Consider the following 17,517-nt stretch of genomic DNA (forward strand, 5'->3'; position numbering starts at 1 on the left):
TTAAATTACTGCAATGGATTCTCTTAAAGCATGTATGAGTATATGGTGAACGCATGTTGACTTGCTAGTAGTCCATATATATGTACATATGGGAGTTTTTCCTGTTGCTGCACTAAACGAAAGCAGAGTGCGTGCCTTGTGTTAGTAACTCTTGATCCTTATCAAATTTGAGTGAAGATATGTCTGCCAGACCTTTACATAACTAAAAAAAGGAATGAAAATACTCCAAATACATCCACAAACCCATGAATAGTTCCTTTCATGACTTCAATCAGCTTTAAGAAGCAACAGTTCAGATGCGGTAAAAAATGGCGCAGAGGATAACAGTACTGTCCAACTGTGAGTAACGCATCATCGTCATCTGCTGTTATGAATTATTTTCTCTGCTAGAATTAAAAATACCATCTGAATCATTAGAGTGGGGCATGAGGTCAGAAACTGCTAACTGGGATGAAGCCAGATTTAAGTATTCAAGTATCCCAACTATGAATACCGCTGGTTTTGGTGTTGAATAGTGATTGACCACAATGACAAAAGCATTTCCCCAATTCATTTTCTCTATAGACACTTCAATCACATTTTCCAGTTATGAGTCTTAGCCATAAACTCAACTCAAACGAGATATAAATCACTTTCACTACATAATTACATTTAATAATAATATTTTATTATGTTTTAATGCCATTTAAGCAGCATTGGCTATGTTCATGGCAATATTAATATGTCTATTCAGTACATAATCTACAATCATAACAGTTTCTTAATAAAACAACCATTATACAAAAAAAAAAAATTGTATGCTCTTGTTTACCCTTACTTATTGTTTAAAAAATGTGTAAATTATTGACATTGTGGAATTTTTTGTAGACTGCACAAAAATAATACTGATTAAAGGTCTCGCCACATGATGACTGTGGACAAAACAAATGTAAGTAATGAATACCGATAACTGCCATTCTCATCTTTGTCATTTTATGGGTGAAAAAGAAATCTACATTTTGTAACTCTACAAAAGCACCCAAAAATGTAGTTATGATCACTTTTGACAGACTAGACTAAAGAAAAAGCAGTTCTTTGCTTTTTACAAAACCCCAAAATCTCCTTTAAAGGGGTGGTCCACTACGATATCATTTTTTAAACTTTAGTTGATGTGTAATGTAGCTGTGTGAACATAAACATCTCTGAAAGTAATATGCTTAAAGTTAAAAGCATTCCCCACGTGCACACACCCTGTGCAGTGAAGGTAAAATGTCATCCAAACTATTGTACAAATCTATTTCCACAGAGCTTCTTCTGTTTCTGTGTTTGGGCTTCCAAAGGACATGACACAAAGACAGAAGTGCTGACAGTTTCATTTTAATTATGTTCCAGAGAATTATAAAATATATGTAGCTAGCATTTGACAAAGGACAGCATCCAGAATCTCTCCCAGTTCAGAGCTGGATTCGGCTACAACTCCTACAACCGATGAAGTTGTGGATTGTGAGCCACAACCAAAGTATTTATTTTTATTTGTTTAAATTGATCAACAACAGAAATAGTTTCTAACGTTAACAGTATGTTTTAGCAAGGACGCAAACATGAATGTAAACAACGTGAAATGCTGTTTGACACCACTAACAATTTAGTTACAAATTCATATTTATCAGTCAGGCGTGAGGTTCAACTGTGACCTCTTCATTTTTCTGTCTTATTCAGGCAACTAACTCTGCTAACAGCTGCTCTGACTGACAGTGTTTACACAGCACAAAAGCGTGTGCTTGTAGGGACGTAGTGATGTGACGTAGTGCCAATTCGCGAATCACAGCACATTACATTAGCTGACCAATCAGACCCTTTCGAGAGAAACATGAGGGTCACTTACATGTTAGCAGAGTAGCTGTATATAACTAAAGTAAGAAATATTAAAGAATATTGTGATTTTCTACAAGTGAAGCATGAGCACACATTGTATCTTATAAACACAACCAAGCCTTAAAGATACACTGTGCACCAGCCCTTTAAAATGGAAGTAGTATCTAAATTTAAAAAAATAAGATGCAAAATGACACAGCAATTAAAACTACTGAGAAATTTGTGAAATATATATGAATGCATATGAAATACATATAGAGAAAAATATTTTCAATGCAAATAATTTAGACTACATTGTTTAAATTAATGTTAATGGTAGCAATCTACAACAATATTGGCATAACACTTTTAAAAATACATCCACTAAAGAATCTCAGAGCTGATAGCTGGATTATGCTTCTCTATAGAGAAAATGAATGGGGTTTTCACTTCTGATTTCTTCTACGTGGGGGAAAAAAAACACGTTCAGTAAAGCACTTTATCAGCATTTGCTAAGCATCTGACTGCCTGATCTGAATTACTGTTTAGAGTGAAACAGTGAAGCCTCTCTGCGTTCTGTGTGGTGTGTATTGTGCTGCGTGTGACAGCCGTACAGCAGTGATGTCGGACAGGGAGTCTATTAATGCAGGGAAATAGAGGTAGTCCAGGTTACAAAAACATAAGAGACACCGTATCCAACTGTCACTCACCCAATGCGGTCTCTCATACCAGAACATGGCGAGCATCTACTTGCCGTGGTGTTCATAGGGAATGCTATTCTGAAGTGGGTGGGTGGGTAGGTAAGTGGAGGGGGGGGGGGAGACATGTTTATTTGAAGAGAATCAACAACAATTTTGTAAACACCTATCTGAACAGGAGCGTTAACATAGCAAATATTCAAAGCACCAGAGGCTCTGTTGACAGAATTATGACTCTGGGCAGCATTTCAAGAATGTGTGACAAGTTCTGAAAAGATCTTCGCAAATCAGATCCAAAATATGTGGCAGCGGTTACACAATACTGGGCTCAACAATAAGGATGGTCCAATGGCCTGGGGGCAGAGCTAACATTTCAGCCATCCACAAACCTACAAATTACGTTCATTGCTTTTAACTTTTTTGAAGTAGTACAACTGTGGTGTTTTAAGCAATGCTGTACAGTTACAAACATGTCAATGCAACACTGAGCTGAATGTCACCTTTAGTGATATTTAGATTTGGGATAGTCTAGCAAAATAAAGAAATACATAAATAAATGATAATGATAAATAATGTAATAAGCATAAAATTATGGCAAGTTACAACGCATTCAATCATAAAATCAAAAAACTAAAACAATTACGAAATAATACACTTTTTTTTTGCAGAATAATTATGTGTATATTGTTTACTTTACAGAAACACTTACGATTACAAAACAACAACAACCAAAGATCTAAAATTAATAATACACTGTAAAACCCAAAAGTTAAGATAACTCAAACCATTCTAGGAGACCGATTGCAACAATCTATTTGAGTTCAAAACCTATTCCTAATGAGTACTATAAACTTAATCCATTTGAGTAAACGAAGCAATTTGATCACAGTAAAAGCCAATAAATGAAGAGAACTCAAACCAACTGAGTACTGTAAAACTCAATAAATTAAAGCAACTCAGACCGTTTGAGAAAACAATTGCAACAAAACATTTTTTAGTTCAAAAACTAATCTATATGAGTACTGTGAACTTCATACAAGTTGAAGTAATGAGGTATTTAACTTGTTACCCTCAACACTGAGTTCAAAACTCTTTTCAAATGAGTAGAATTAACTTTCAGTAAATTTAGAGTTAACGACACTCATTTCATTTAATAAAGTTGACTGTTGGGTTTTACAGTGTAGTAAGATTAATCAGAAATACTCTTATTGTTGAGCCCGTCAATAATAATAACTACAAATACTGAACATAATATTTCATAACAATATTATGTATACAGATTAAAATGAACCCTAATCTTCAAGTTATTTAATAAGGTAAAATACCAAAATATCTATTTTGTCTGTCACAAAGCAATGAAAAAAATATTAAAGACTTTAAAAGACTTTAAAAACACTTTAAAATTGTGTGATGCATTGAAGAACAACTTTTTTCTATTTCTGTTAACAACTGATAAAATTTATCCTAGATTTTAAATAAAAGTGGGCTCATTTAGAACATAAAATAATGACAATCGTTCAAAACAAAAAAAATGGCATATTTTCTGACACACATACATATATTATTTTTAGGCAAAAAACCCCGGACTGTTTAATCACAACAAAATAAACATTTACTTTTGAGACAGAGTATATCTTTTTTTTTTCATCTGGGATAAACTTTAACATATCTTTTAATTATTTCCACAGCTGAATCTCCATTTCACTGTTGAAAACTAATTTTAAGGTAAGCTATAAAGTACACATAGCCCAAAAACACCTTTTAAAGCAGAGTGCTTTTATTATGGCATGCTAAGACAGCCCTGTGAATCATGACCATGAACCGGCTCTATATCACGCCAGGCCACAGCAGACACAAGCTCCATCCAATCTCTCCTTCATGCCGATAACTTTCCATCATCTTTCTCTTTAACTCTTTGATGAAAACCAATTGTCAAGGAGTTTGTTTATAAAGCTTTTCTACTCAGTGATCGGAGCTGCAGCCAGATACTGACACTGCTGCCAAACAGCACAAGCAACGGTGGGCGAATATTTAATCTCATAAAAGTAGTTACCTGTGATGTGGATATGCGGGAGCAGTCCTGTCGGCCAGTAAGATCAGAGGAGGAAACGTTGACAGGGGCTCCACGGTGCAATCTCATACTGACCTTCCTCTCTCGCTCCATTCCTGCCAAAAAAAAGAGAAAGAAAGATACGTGTCATCAAAAATATGGAAAAATCTGACATTGAAACCACATTTCCACCGAAACAAAGGAAAAAAAATCCTTCTGTTTTCCGATGTCTGAACCACAGAATAATTCCACCCAACTGGACACAAAACTGCATTACATTGAACTTAGGACTTTATGGAAAATAACCACTTATTAAATTAAACACTCTAAAGTTGACTGGGACTAGGATTGGGACGATAACCGTTTTCACGGTATATCGCGGTTTGGAAAAGGCAAGGTTTTAAAACCAAAATTTTCTGTAATACAGTTTGTGTTATGTGTAAGATTTTTTTATTTACATTTTGTTTTTTTGGACAACAGTATCTTTTTAAATTGTAAAGAAATCTGTGTTTTTAAAATTAATGAAGACAATGATTCATTTTATTTATTTAGCCTGACATGTTTACTGCTCCAAACTATTATAAATCTTTCAAAAAACAAAATATATTGTTTTTAAAGGGGAAAAAAAAACTTCTTGTTTTTTTACCTAGACATTTAAAAACAATATATTTTAGAGCAGCAATCACAATACCTTGATACTTTTATCCAAGTTTATCATACTGTCAGAATCTTATAACCGGTCCATGCCTAACTGGGACATCCCATTTATGAAAGTTTCACCTTACAAAAAAGGGTCTGGTCTTTGGCAGGTCTTCAAATTCGGGAAATAAAACCCAACGAGCAATCAGATGAACAACAACTTATAGCATTAACAAAAAGTCCCTGACCCACAGCTAAAGCTTAGCCTAAATTGGGTCATGCAACAAGACAAAGATCCTGTGCACTCCAGCAAATGTACAACAGAACAGCTGAAAAAAAAAAAGTCCAGAGCTCATCCTGACTGAAATGCTGTGGTGAGAGCTGTGCAAAAAAACTCAAACTCCTCCAGAATAATCTAAGATTGATAAAGATAAAGAAAATGATTACTTTATTGCTAAAAATGGATCAGAGTCAGAGCATCCCAAGTGTCATGTTTTTCAATATTGGCTTTGATTTTTGTCAAATAAATAATGACAGGATGCAAGATGTCATGCAATGTTGTTAATCTGAGGTTTTATCTTAAAAGACTTGCCATAGAACATATAGTTTTACATTATGTCCTACAGGTAAAGAAAACCATGAAATTCAATAGGGTGTCCTAACTTTTTCCCACGGCTGTATGATGGTATGTATGTATGATTTACAAGTTTTTGCACCCAGTTGCTTGAAGCATTGCTAATGGAGGCCATACAATTCACGGATTTCAGTTTATGGTTAACATGAGAAGTGCAGGGTCACTGTTTAATTAGAGAGTTGTCTGTGTAAACCGCCACCATTTTGATAGAGCGAATGCTAGTAAATTTAAGTCATGTCTAGCAAACATCCTGCTGAGTGCAGTAGCTTGCAACCCTTTTAACCACTTCCTTTTAGCTCAGATGACAACAAACTGTCTTGATCTGTAGTGAAAGTGAAATGAAAGAAAACCCTAGTGTTTCCATATCACTTGTCACACACAACGGAAAATGTAGATGTGTTGATTTATAAACGTCTTTATAAACTCCAGTGAAGTCTGATAGTGGTGTCTTACCTGTGTGTGAGTCTGGCGTGAGGGGTGGGGCAGGTGCTACTTCTTGTGTTCCTCTGGGTCTACCTGAGCTTGTGGGCAGCATGACACGGGGAAGAGGAATTCGCCCTTGCCGTATCCTTTCCTCGCGATCCCTCCGATCTCTCTCTGGATCTTCTCTGGCTCCGCCCTGAATAGCACACCACACTGTATATTAGGTACTAAGTCTTAAAAAAATAAGCTGTTAGTACAATGACTATACAAAGAACTTACAAATTTGAGCATATTCCAGTCAAACACGTAATCGTATGAAAAGCCTTGCCGGTGAAAAAGATTTCTGAAAAGTTGTCTCAGGTAAGAGTAGTCCGGCTTGTCGTCAAAACGAAGGGAGCGGCAAAAGTTGAGGTATGTGGCAAACTCAGCTGAGAACAAAAAAATTAGGAAACATAAGATTTGGGGCCTTATATTTAACCAGAACATTCATATTTAAAGTTATATCTACTGTAGCCCAGGGGTTCCCAAACTTTTCAGCCCGCGACCCCAATAACAATGCCAGTGACTTGCGACCTCCAATATTTTCTGAGGTGGTTATAAATATATAAGCCTTGCACACAACGGTACACACATACCAATAGGCCCAAGTCTATTCATGGTTTAATTTTGGAGCTACTCGGAGACCATCCTCCATGTTCAGTCATGGCCAACATTTAATTTTAATGTATGCGAGTGCAGTAAAGGTGTCAGAAAGTTTAACCTGGTGCCATAAAATCAATGTGCTGTGTCTTTAATATAATATAATGTAATCACCCCAGAGGTCGCCAAAGAATTGAAAGTCTGATGGCTTTCTATTTGCATGTTTTTTTTAATGTTTATCATTAACATATAAACAATGTTACTAATAACTACTATTTTGTTCTTCAGTGAGTTATGGATAAAATATGGTCATTCGACTAGTCTACTAAAATAAATTAGATTTTTGAAAATCAACAAGCAACCCCACCTCATTGTCCTGCAACCCCCACTTTGGGAACTACTGCTGTAATCAACTATAAAATATACTATTTCACAATTATAAATAGTATTCTAGATATAGACCATTTTAATGTGGCGATGAACATTTCCTGCTTGTTGCCAAACTATTTTAGAACTGTAACAAGAGGCGATTTAATCATATATTAACATTAAAATGGCCCCCACAACATTATTCACCAACACATGGACCTTTGTGGATTCTGGGGAGCTATGGAAATTAAAAATGTAATACAGGAAATACATTATGACCATTGTATTGACCATTTTGAGGGATGTAAACAACAGACTATTCGTGGTCTATGAAATGTTTTAAAAACTTTTATGCACACAAACATCACATTTATTTGATCAAAACACAACTACTAACTCTGTGAAATATAACATAAAAAAATTCTACTTTATTTTAAAATGTAATGTTTATTGTGAGTTATCTTGATCGTGTGACCTTCAAAAAAAATCACCTGCTCAAGAAACACTTAAGATTTATAAGCAAAGCTGAAATGTGTTCTGCTTAATATATTTTGTGATTCGTTAAAATTCGTCGATAAATTGTTTTATTTTAAACAAATCTTTTGTAATAATATAAATGTCTTTACTAATAATTTACAAATCAATTGAAAAAAAGACTTCAAAATTTAAACAGTAGTGTAAATGTTAACGTATTTCTAAAAGTTGTTTTCAGCCAGATATATTCCAATACAATGTAAAAAAAACTAAAATAGTATTAATAACAAGACTAAAATCTATGATAACACTTTTTTTTTTGATGGTCCATTTGAGTATTAGTAGACTGCTTAATCTGTTGATACTGTTCCTTCAACAGACCTTTAACTGACTATAAGAAACTTTGTAAGTACATGTCATCGTACACTAAGCCTAACTCCAACCTTACAGTCTACTTATAATCTAATGAGAATTAGTTGGCATGTAGATGCAAAGTAACTTAAAGTGTGACCAAATGTTCTCTAAAATGAGAAAACACCATCACAAATTACACTCAGCAACCTTCAGCTAAAAACATACAAAAGCTTCTCGTAGTACACGGCTATGCTGTTATAACTTTAGCCTGTTGGCTATTGAAAAAAAGGTTTTATGTAGGAGCACAAGCTTACATGGGTATCCCTTGCAAAGGACTTCAATAGGAGTGGACATTTTCTTCTCGCTGATTCGCTCGTACTTCTGTCTCTTTGTGGCAGCTTTCAAACCCTGCCATGGCAGAGAGCCCAGGTTGAAGTACATGAGCACATAGCCAAGAGACTCCAAGTCATCTCGTCTGGACTGCTCTGTGAAAGAAAACACCAACGATAAACACTGTATATCATTACGATAGCCAGAGTACAACAGGTGAAGTGGCTTGATTGTAAATCTTAAGAGTGATGACAAGCACAGGAGGTATCAATATGGTAATATTAGATTAGTAGGGTGTTAATGCACAAATTTGAACTGGAAATTTTGGTTCAGTACACATGTACTAGGCAAATCATATTGTTTCAGCATCGATATCACAATGTGTGCAATAGTCACATTGCAAAGACATGCAATGTTGAGTGTAATTTTTACATTTACATATTCATAATCATTATGCAAGCACTGTTTATTTCACTTTTATCTTTGCTTTGTTGCATTTATCTCTCCTTAACACAAACTTTTCTTTTTCTTTTTTTTCTAAAATTAATTTTTTTTTCATTTTTAATCCTTATTTAATTTTTTATTTAATTAGTTCTTTCTCTCTCTCTCTGTCTCTATCTCTCAGAAGATATGTTTGTTTTTAATTCACACATTTTATTTATTTTCCTATAGTGGACAAATAAGAAAATTGTAATGTATACTACTATGCATCATCTTGCTAAACACCAAAAAAATAAATAAATAAAAAGAAAAAAAAAATGAATATTGAATCCCATTTTCAATTTAGTTGATTTGGAGCAGTTTATTTACCCTTAAAGTCTGTGTGAAGTAAAATTGTAAAATGTTTATTTTGCTAGCACACATCGTTATTATTATTTCGGTGAACAATTGATTTGTGCAAGTTAATACACTAAATAAACTGTTTGTTTTTGTAATCTTCAATTAAATCTGACCATCTCCTTTAGTGTATAAAGTGTCAGTCGTTCTCTGTTGAAATCTGTTTGGCAGCTTCAGACTAGAGCTGGGTAATTAATCAAAAAGTAATTGACATTTATGTGTGTGTATCCTTCAATTATTATAAAATCACGTAATGCACCCTTCATTCAAAAATTTCTCACTTGTAATATGAGCATATTTACTGAAGGCTACAAAACTTGTTAAATAAATAAAATAATCGTTCATTAACTGAAATAGAGATAATATGTTGTTTTAGGCCAAATCGCCCACCCCTACTTTAGACATGATATTGTAGCATATGCTACAAGTGAATGATGAGAAAAAAGAAAGCCTCGTCCACTACTTAATATTCTGTTTCAGCTGTATATTTACATACTACAAAAAGTCTCACACACACTTAAAAAAATTTTAACTAGAACTTATTTTATTTAAAGGCAGAAGCACATTTTGTTCAGTAAACCATTATATGAAGCGTCAATCCTAAATTTATATATTAATACTAATTAATAAATACTTATGATAATAATTATTGTAAATTTTTTAAAAGATTTATAAGGGTACCTATTCCCAAGTGGGTGTTGATGGAAGCGTAGCGAGCAGTGCCGGTCAGGTTTTTATTCTCGCGGTAAGGGATGTGCTGGTGGGTGCGAGCATCTCTGTACTTCTTGGCCAGGCCAAAGTCAATGATGTAAACAAGGTTGCCCTTCTTCCCAAGGCCCATAAGGAAGTTATCAGGCTTGACATCTCTGTGGATGAAGTTCTTGGAGTGAATGTATTCAATACGGCTGATCTGAAGGGAAAAAAAAAGCAAAGAAGACAGGTTTAGCAGGTCCAATGACTGATTGAGAGTCTCCTAAACACACCAATTCAAATAAAGCAGAGAGGGCTTGACAACCACTGAACAAGCAGGCCTTTAACATTATGCCTTATTCACCACAATGCCTCTTGGCACTTAATACTCAGTCAAACCTGAAGTGAAAGAGGACACTGATTGTCTATGTAAAACAGTTGAAAGGTTGACGCTAAAGCTTGTCACGCCAATGGAAAACCACTTCCTGGAGTCATTTTCCCATTTTGGGTGTCCCGTAACAAGAAAAGGCGAAGGGTGGAGCGGACAAAGGTTACAGTAAGCACGTCTAGAGCCTTACCATCTGGTCAGCCAACAGAAGAACAGTCTTTAGGCTGAACTTGCGCGAACAAAAATTGAAGAGATCCTCCAAACTGGGACCGAGAAGCTCCATAACCATCACGTTGTAATCTCCCTCTGCTCCACACCATTTGATTGTTGGGATGCCAACTGTAAAAAGAAGCAATTGCAATTAATACAGATTGTTTGCTCTTAAAAAAAAGCTAGTCTAACATAGTTTATGAAAGAAACACTAGGCAACAAAAAGGACCTTGAAAGTTTAGATTACTGAACAGTGAGCAATGCATGTGTAGGGTTGAAGAATTGATATACAGAAACTGAAGGTGACCTACAACATAACCGGCAGGGGGTTGGGAGCCTGTTTGTAATAAAAGCACAAGGAGAGCTTCAGCTTAAGCAAACCAGCAGCTCTGGTTGGTCAGGCTCTAACTCATCAGCCATAAAGCATCAACCATCTCTAGAACGACCTTCAAGTGATGCACAAGAAGATATAGGCTATCATGAAAAGACAGCTGATGCCCAATTAGATGTCTTCAAGGGCATGTTTTTCGTCCCCGCTCAACTACACAGCTTCAGACGAACCAGGAAAGGCAGCTGTCACAACACTAATGTAATTTGAATGTGTACTGATCTGATAGGTGTACAATACACAAACTTCCAGTTAAGCACAGAAGCCTGTCATGTGATTCAGTTATAGCCAGCCGCTTTAACAAAACTCTCATTTAAATGAGCATTTGTCAATCGTTTACAGTCTGCAGAAGACAACTAAATTAAGATACGCTTGTGTCACGAATAAAATCTAATTACGGTTTATTTTACAAAACCCTTAATGATGCTCTCAATATGTTCATGTGTGACGCATCACATTTTTAATCAATTTAAATAGTTTTGCTTTAACCTTTCTGACTTAAGTGTAGTAATGTTTGTTATTTTGATAATGTTTCTTGCATTAATGTAGTGTTGTGTATTAGCCTAAATAGTGCTTTGTGTTTATTAATAGCCACAAGTATTGTGAGTATTATTAGCCATATTTAAAACAAGACACTTATAAGTTCTGGTTCATCATGAAGCTTTATTTTTAACCACCTATATTAGGAGAGCTGTTTCTTTACATTAAAAAGAAGACTTTGGAATATATAAATGTTTGGAATATATAGTGTTTTGGTAGGCATAAATGCACTTTTTAAATATGTTTTACAGTGTAAAGACTGTTTTCAAACAGGTTTCCTGAATACCACAATGTCTGGTATAATCTAGACTAGTCTAGATTTTCTGTCTTCACAGAAACCTGGCATACTCAAGATTAAGGACAGGAAGAGACAGAGAACTCAACAGCATTCTGGAAGGTCAGAGATGTCTCAGCAGCTGTTGTCGTGTCTACTCTTATGTGTGCCCTGAGCCTGGCCACTGCCTTCAACAGCAAAGAGCTTTTGCTGTTCAGCACTTTGCAGAAAACATCTTCCAGGTCAGCTATTCCTGCGCAAACTCAGGCAGTTAAATATATCTCCTGGCCTGAGCCGTCCAGCGTGCGTTTCCATTCTCACATCATGACGGCTCTGACAAGCTCTATATTAACAGGAATTAAAAAAAGAAAAATGCACAGCCTTGTGCTTCTCCATGTATGGACTCGAAAAGGGAGTTTTTAACATGCTAAAACATTCAAAGACTAAAGCATACAAGACATGGTTTCCTTTCCTCCATAAAATGCATGTACACACATGCACGTATACATGCGGGTACCATTCTACATGTAAAGACATCAGCGTGTATGCTAGTTCATGCTGTGCTAAATAAGGCTGGGAGTGGTTCAAGAGACCCAGTTAGGAGATGGAATGCACGGGATGGCCCCTCCCCCAAACCCACTCCCCTCCGCACGCACCATCTGGCCCGGGGTCCATGTGATCATAGAGAGCACAAGCGCTGAGAGGGAGGTGCAGACAGAATGTCGGTCTGTCATGGCATGGATGCCATCGCAACGTTTGGCCGCTGCAAAGTGAACGTCATGCATGCTCAGTCATGCTGTGAGTGAGCGGAAAGACTTGAGCGTGTTTGAAAGTGAGCGCTGTAGACACACTTTTCCTACTGACACCATAAAACACCGCCTGACAGGATGGTAATACATCTATCCAGAATAAAAGCAATCACGGGTAAACCCAGCTGGATGCAGCGAAGGGGGACGCATCCTTCAGAAAACTCATGTATATTCATGAGCCATCACTATGCATTGCAAGAGAAACAAAAAGTCAACCAAAACAAATATTATTGGGTCCAACTACAGGATACAAATGGCATATTTCTTCTTCATTCACATGAGAATCCATGTTCAGCCATTGAGTACACGAAACATGGTGCTGACAGAACATGGGGTTGTTAGAGATTTGATGATGCCAATCTCATCAGAGAAGGATGTGTTGAGTCACTGACTGATGATGAGAGAGGAAATTGTCACAATTCGTTTGCCGCCCACTCTTGCCACAGTATTCGGTAACACAATCTAAGAAATGGAGGTCCTGCGCCTTGCTTTAAGAAAACTCCATTACTTGAATAGATTACACAAGAGGTCAACAAACAAAACTATATCAAGGCAACATTAAATAGTGTTTATTTAGAGAGGCTTTTAGTAGCTAATATGTTTGCCAATGGTTAAAATCATGGATTTGAGTACTTCCGGTTTTAACAAGCTCTAATGATTCTATTTTATTTGTAATTTCTATTAGTTCCAAAATTGACTAGCCAGTATATTTTCCATGTAAGAGCAGGTATGGTCATTTGTAAATTAAATGTATTGTCATCTGCATTCAGTCATTATTATATATACATATACACACACATTCAAAAGTTCATAACATTTATTTAATCTTTTTTCAACACAAAAACGCACAAAATGGACTAATGACTGCTGAAAATTTTGCTCTGCCTTTTAACAGGAATAAACAATAAAACAGTGACCATAAATTGCAATAATATTTAAGTATATTACTATTTATATATATATATTTATTTATATATTTTTAAGCAATAAATATTAGGGATGCTCCGATCGATCGGCCAATAGTCACATTTAATGGCTTAATCGGTACTCGCTGATCTGGCTGATCTCATGAACCGATCGCAGGAGATTGTGTTAGTTAGACATAATCAAAATATTTGAATGCTGTTCAATGTAATTAGGCCATTTTCCTTAGAACTAGGGTTGTGACGACAAATGACAACACCGGTAATACCGGTATCACCGTGGGGGTGGGGGTTTCTTCTTTTTCTGCTTTTAAATAGCTTATAAATGCGTGTGTATTATACTTTCACTTTTAGTTTTGCAGGAATTGCCAATTCAGTGTCAATTGTTTGAATGGACGACAGGGAAACTACAAAAAAAAATTAAAAAATTAAAAATCACTGTAATTAAACACAGAACTTTTATTAACATAATGAAAAAAACACAACAATGCTACAGGCTGAAAAAACTATGGAACTTGGAACCAAACAAATAACAACCATATATAAAAATAAATACAAAAGAAAAACCTCCAAAATTACATTAAACTACAAAAATGACAGATTAGCAGTGTTTAAAAAAAGAAATAAACAAAAAAACAGTAAATTGGCATTTATTAACAGTGCAGTCTACATGTTCTTTGCCAGGAAACCTGGCCAATATGTTGACCATCTCTGGCTTAAGATGGATCTTGTGGGGTTCATGTTCCCCATCATGCTGAACACTCTCTCAGATGCGCAGCTTGTTGCGCACACGCAAAGATATTTTTAGGGTTCATGCCAACGGGGGAACATAGTTGGTTGTCTTTTGTTGTCCTACCTGACTTCAATGTCTTAATGTGTTAATTAGCCTAATGTATTATATATTAATAGCTTAGTCCTTATGAAAAATCAGTTTGTACATTATTAACGAATACTGAAGAAATAAACCGAATATGAAATATGATCCTTGCATAATGATCACAACTAAACAAGCTAGCACTTATTTTATATAAAATAAAAAAAATGTTAAGTAATGGAACATCATGTAAAAAATCTAAAAACTAAGGGCTAAATAAAAGCTTATCAAAGCTGAACATCAGCGGTCACCGCGCACGTGGAGTTTACAGCTTCTGTAAGATTAGACAGCTTATAGCCTACAGATCACACAATCTCAATAAACAACATGTAAATGTATACATATTTTGATAAGTTTTGCTATGGAACATTTAAAACTATATGATCTTGCTTTTGGTTATATCGATACCGGCTTTGAGCTCTCTCTCTCTCACAAGCGGCAGTTGACAGGCGCAGCATAAGGGCGCTTCACACTGTAAGTGGCGAAATACACTACACAGCATACACTGGCAAGATGTTTTATTTTTAGTTTTATTCGTGGCAGATTTGTGTGTTGTTCCTTTTTTAAAATGCATTTATTTTTAAAATCAAGTTAATTTTATCTATCGAGTAACATAACTCCTTCAAAGCTATTGGAGTTAAATAAAGTAGTGTGTAGTATGACTTTACCAGCACCGCCCTGTAAGTTTACACACTGCATAGACTGTAGGTCTACAGCTCTGGTGTGTTATGAATTGCATGTTTTAAATGACACCGAGACATGCTACGTTTAGTTTCTAATTTAAAATATACATTATAATGCAGTACACAGTAACATAATTTTTGAATGGCTTGCCTATTGGCAGCGTATACCGTTAAGCTTAAATAGGCTGATCATATTTTTATATTTTTATCAAACAAAAATGCAATGAATTGTTTATTTTGGTTTTCATTTTATTCGAATTAATATAATTATTAGGCAACAACTTTTACATAACATTGGCTCTGATTGCGCTTTGACAAGTATCATAGATTTTTTGGCTCAAAGACATTTATGCCTGTACATTTCAGTGCACTATTTTGACAGATTTAGCTATTCTACCAGTCAGCTGTTATTAGCCTCAGTTTGACTACTTAACTTGTGTGGCGTATGTATCATGTCTGGATGAGAGTGAGATGAGATGAGATGAGATCACACCGCACGTGACAGTTACTTTACAGCAATTTTTAAAATATTGGCTCATCTAAATTAACTTTTAATTCAATTAACAGGCTAAATATTGCCAGACAGACGAAGCAACTTTCGGTTTTTAAAGAGAGCGGCCTCATTGATAAAATATGCGCGCACACACACACACACACACACACACACACACACACACACACACACACACACACACACATACACACACATACACACACACGATACATTCTTGTCAGCCTATTTGTTATTGATGTTTTAACATTAAACACATAATAATTAACGGCAAAAAAAGAACAGCTGAACTTTGGAAAAGGTGATCACTGCGGTTGCCATGATGTTTGCTTTGTTTCTCTGCAGTTGGCTAATAATGGCGCGGCATTGCTAAATCACTCGTTTTAATAAAAAATAAGATTATTTATTATTAAACACTGTGAGATGATGATCGTGTGATTTTTTAAATGAGAGTATCTGTTGCGTATTTATGGCTATTGATCTTATCTATCCACAACCCACCCATAGTTAAACATCAGGTGCGTTGAAGGTGCGTGTATATAGTTGTGTTTCCTCCAGATGCTGCCTTTGTCAGGCAAAGTTTGCAGATTGCCAGGTTTACCATTTTCAGGTTCTCTTTCTGCATTTGGTTTAACCCCAAAATATTGCCACACAGGTGCTTTTGTGTTGCATTTTGACACTACATCGTCCGCCATTCTCTTTCTGTAAATTCGACTCCTCTCGTTCTCCTCACATGATAAATGAAATATGACCCATTGTAGCTATGTTCAGATTTTATTTATAGTGCATGCTCTCATCTTAAGTAAGTTATTTAGAATTATATTTTCCATTTAATTCAAATAAATATTTAATAAAAAAAATACTTAAACAAATGTGGGGACGGTGTCACTGTGGAAAAGTGATGTCACTGGTGTTGCGTCTTAAAACCGGTAACACCATCAACATAGTCTATCGTGGCAAGCCTAATAACAACTGAAAATTCTGTGTTTTTGACAATATTTCACTGAAACTGTGTGTAATTTACTTATTGCAATAAACAGTAGTGTATAGGCCTATTTTCTTTCAGTAATGGATTAATAGGTGTGCAACTGTTGAATTCTTCTTTCATCATTTGCAGTGTTTCCGAATTGCATTGTTAGTTATTTTTCTTACAATTTTTTTAATCTGTGCTGTCTATTATTTTTTGTAAAGCTGCTTCTGACCATGACAGTAAAGTTTTACTTCCCATAAACGAACAAGTACACGGGCTTTTATGTATATGGCATCGCTTTGAGGAGTGTACATGTGACTCATAGTTCTGTACTAATGGAGAAGCCGGATGGAGACCACGAGAAGCTGTTGAGTGAGTGTGGAAACACATACCGCCTCCTTGCATCATCTTGTAGATCTTGCTCTCGATGTGCAGCTGCGGGTGCTTCGTTTTCACACATTCTAGTTTGATGGCTACTTCTTCCCCCGTGGTGATGTCTGTGCCTGGAGAACGGAAAACATGGAAGATGGAGGTCAGTTTCACTATACATCACCAAAGCGAGAAACAACCATATTGTAGGACACGTCTAAAGTAGGAAGCTTCAACATTAACTATGTGCTCATGTACCTGTGACGTACATTTCACGCATCCCCCAGCATGTGAACCATAAATCTACTCAACTAGAGAGGCTTTGCTGCGTCTAAATAAGCTTTAGCTTCCAGTGCATTATGAGTCACTGGAGCACAATTACATATGACCAAAAAATATGAATATGCAAGCCTACAATGATTAAAAAAAAATTCAACATATCCAAGGTTGACTCACTCGCACAGCTTTCCAGTGTGAGGGAGTGGGCACAATTATCTACACGCACTGCTTTACCACCTCCTTTCCGGCCCACCATCTGCCAGAACTCAACATCCTGAGCAGAAGATGCTGAAAATCATCCACCATCATCTGCTGTAACAGCCACCCAA

General features: G+C 35.9%; 1 protein-coding gene across 2 annotated transcripts in view; it reads right to left on the reverse strand.

Annotated features, from left to right (window-relative positions):
* Window positions 1-17,517, reverse strand: part of csnk1da (casein kinase 1, delta a) — a 37,483-nt gene that overhangs the window by 5,387 nt on the left and 14,579 nt on the right. The window contains exons 2-9 of one of the 2 annotated variants that reach the window (XM_087242136.1): window positions 16,933-17,043; window positions 10,549-10,697; window positions 9,962-10,190; window positions 8,428-8,598; window positions 6,557-6,705; window positions 6,308-6,473; window positions 4,585-4,697; window positions 2,544-2,612 (exon numbers count right to left, since the gene is read on the reverse strand). In XM_087242136.1, the coding sequence (XP_087098262.1) occupies window positions 2,580-2,612; window positions 4,585-4,697; window positions 6,308-6,473; window positions 6,557-6,705; window positions 8,428-8,598; window positions 9,962-10,190; window positions 10,549-10,697; window positions 16,933-17,043 (1,121 nt within the window). In that variant the 3' untranslated portion in view covers window positions 2,544-2,579. 2 annotated transcript variants of the gene reach the window in all.

This window comes from Danio rerio, chromosome 3 (assembly GCF_052040795.2).
Source record: "Danio rerio strain M-AB ecotype USA chromosome 3, GRCz13ab, whole genome shotgun sequence".
NCBI lineage: Eukaryota > Metazoa > Chordata > Actinopteri > Cypriniformes > Danionidae > Danio > Danio rerio.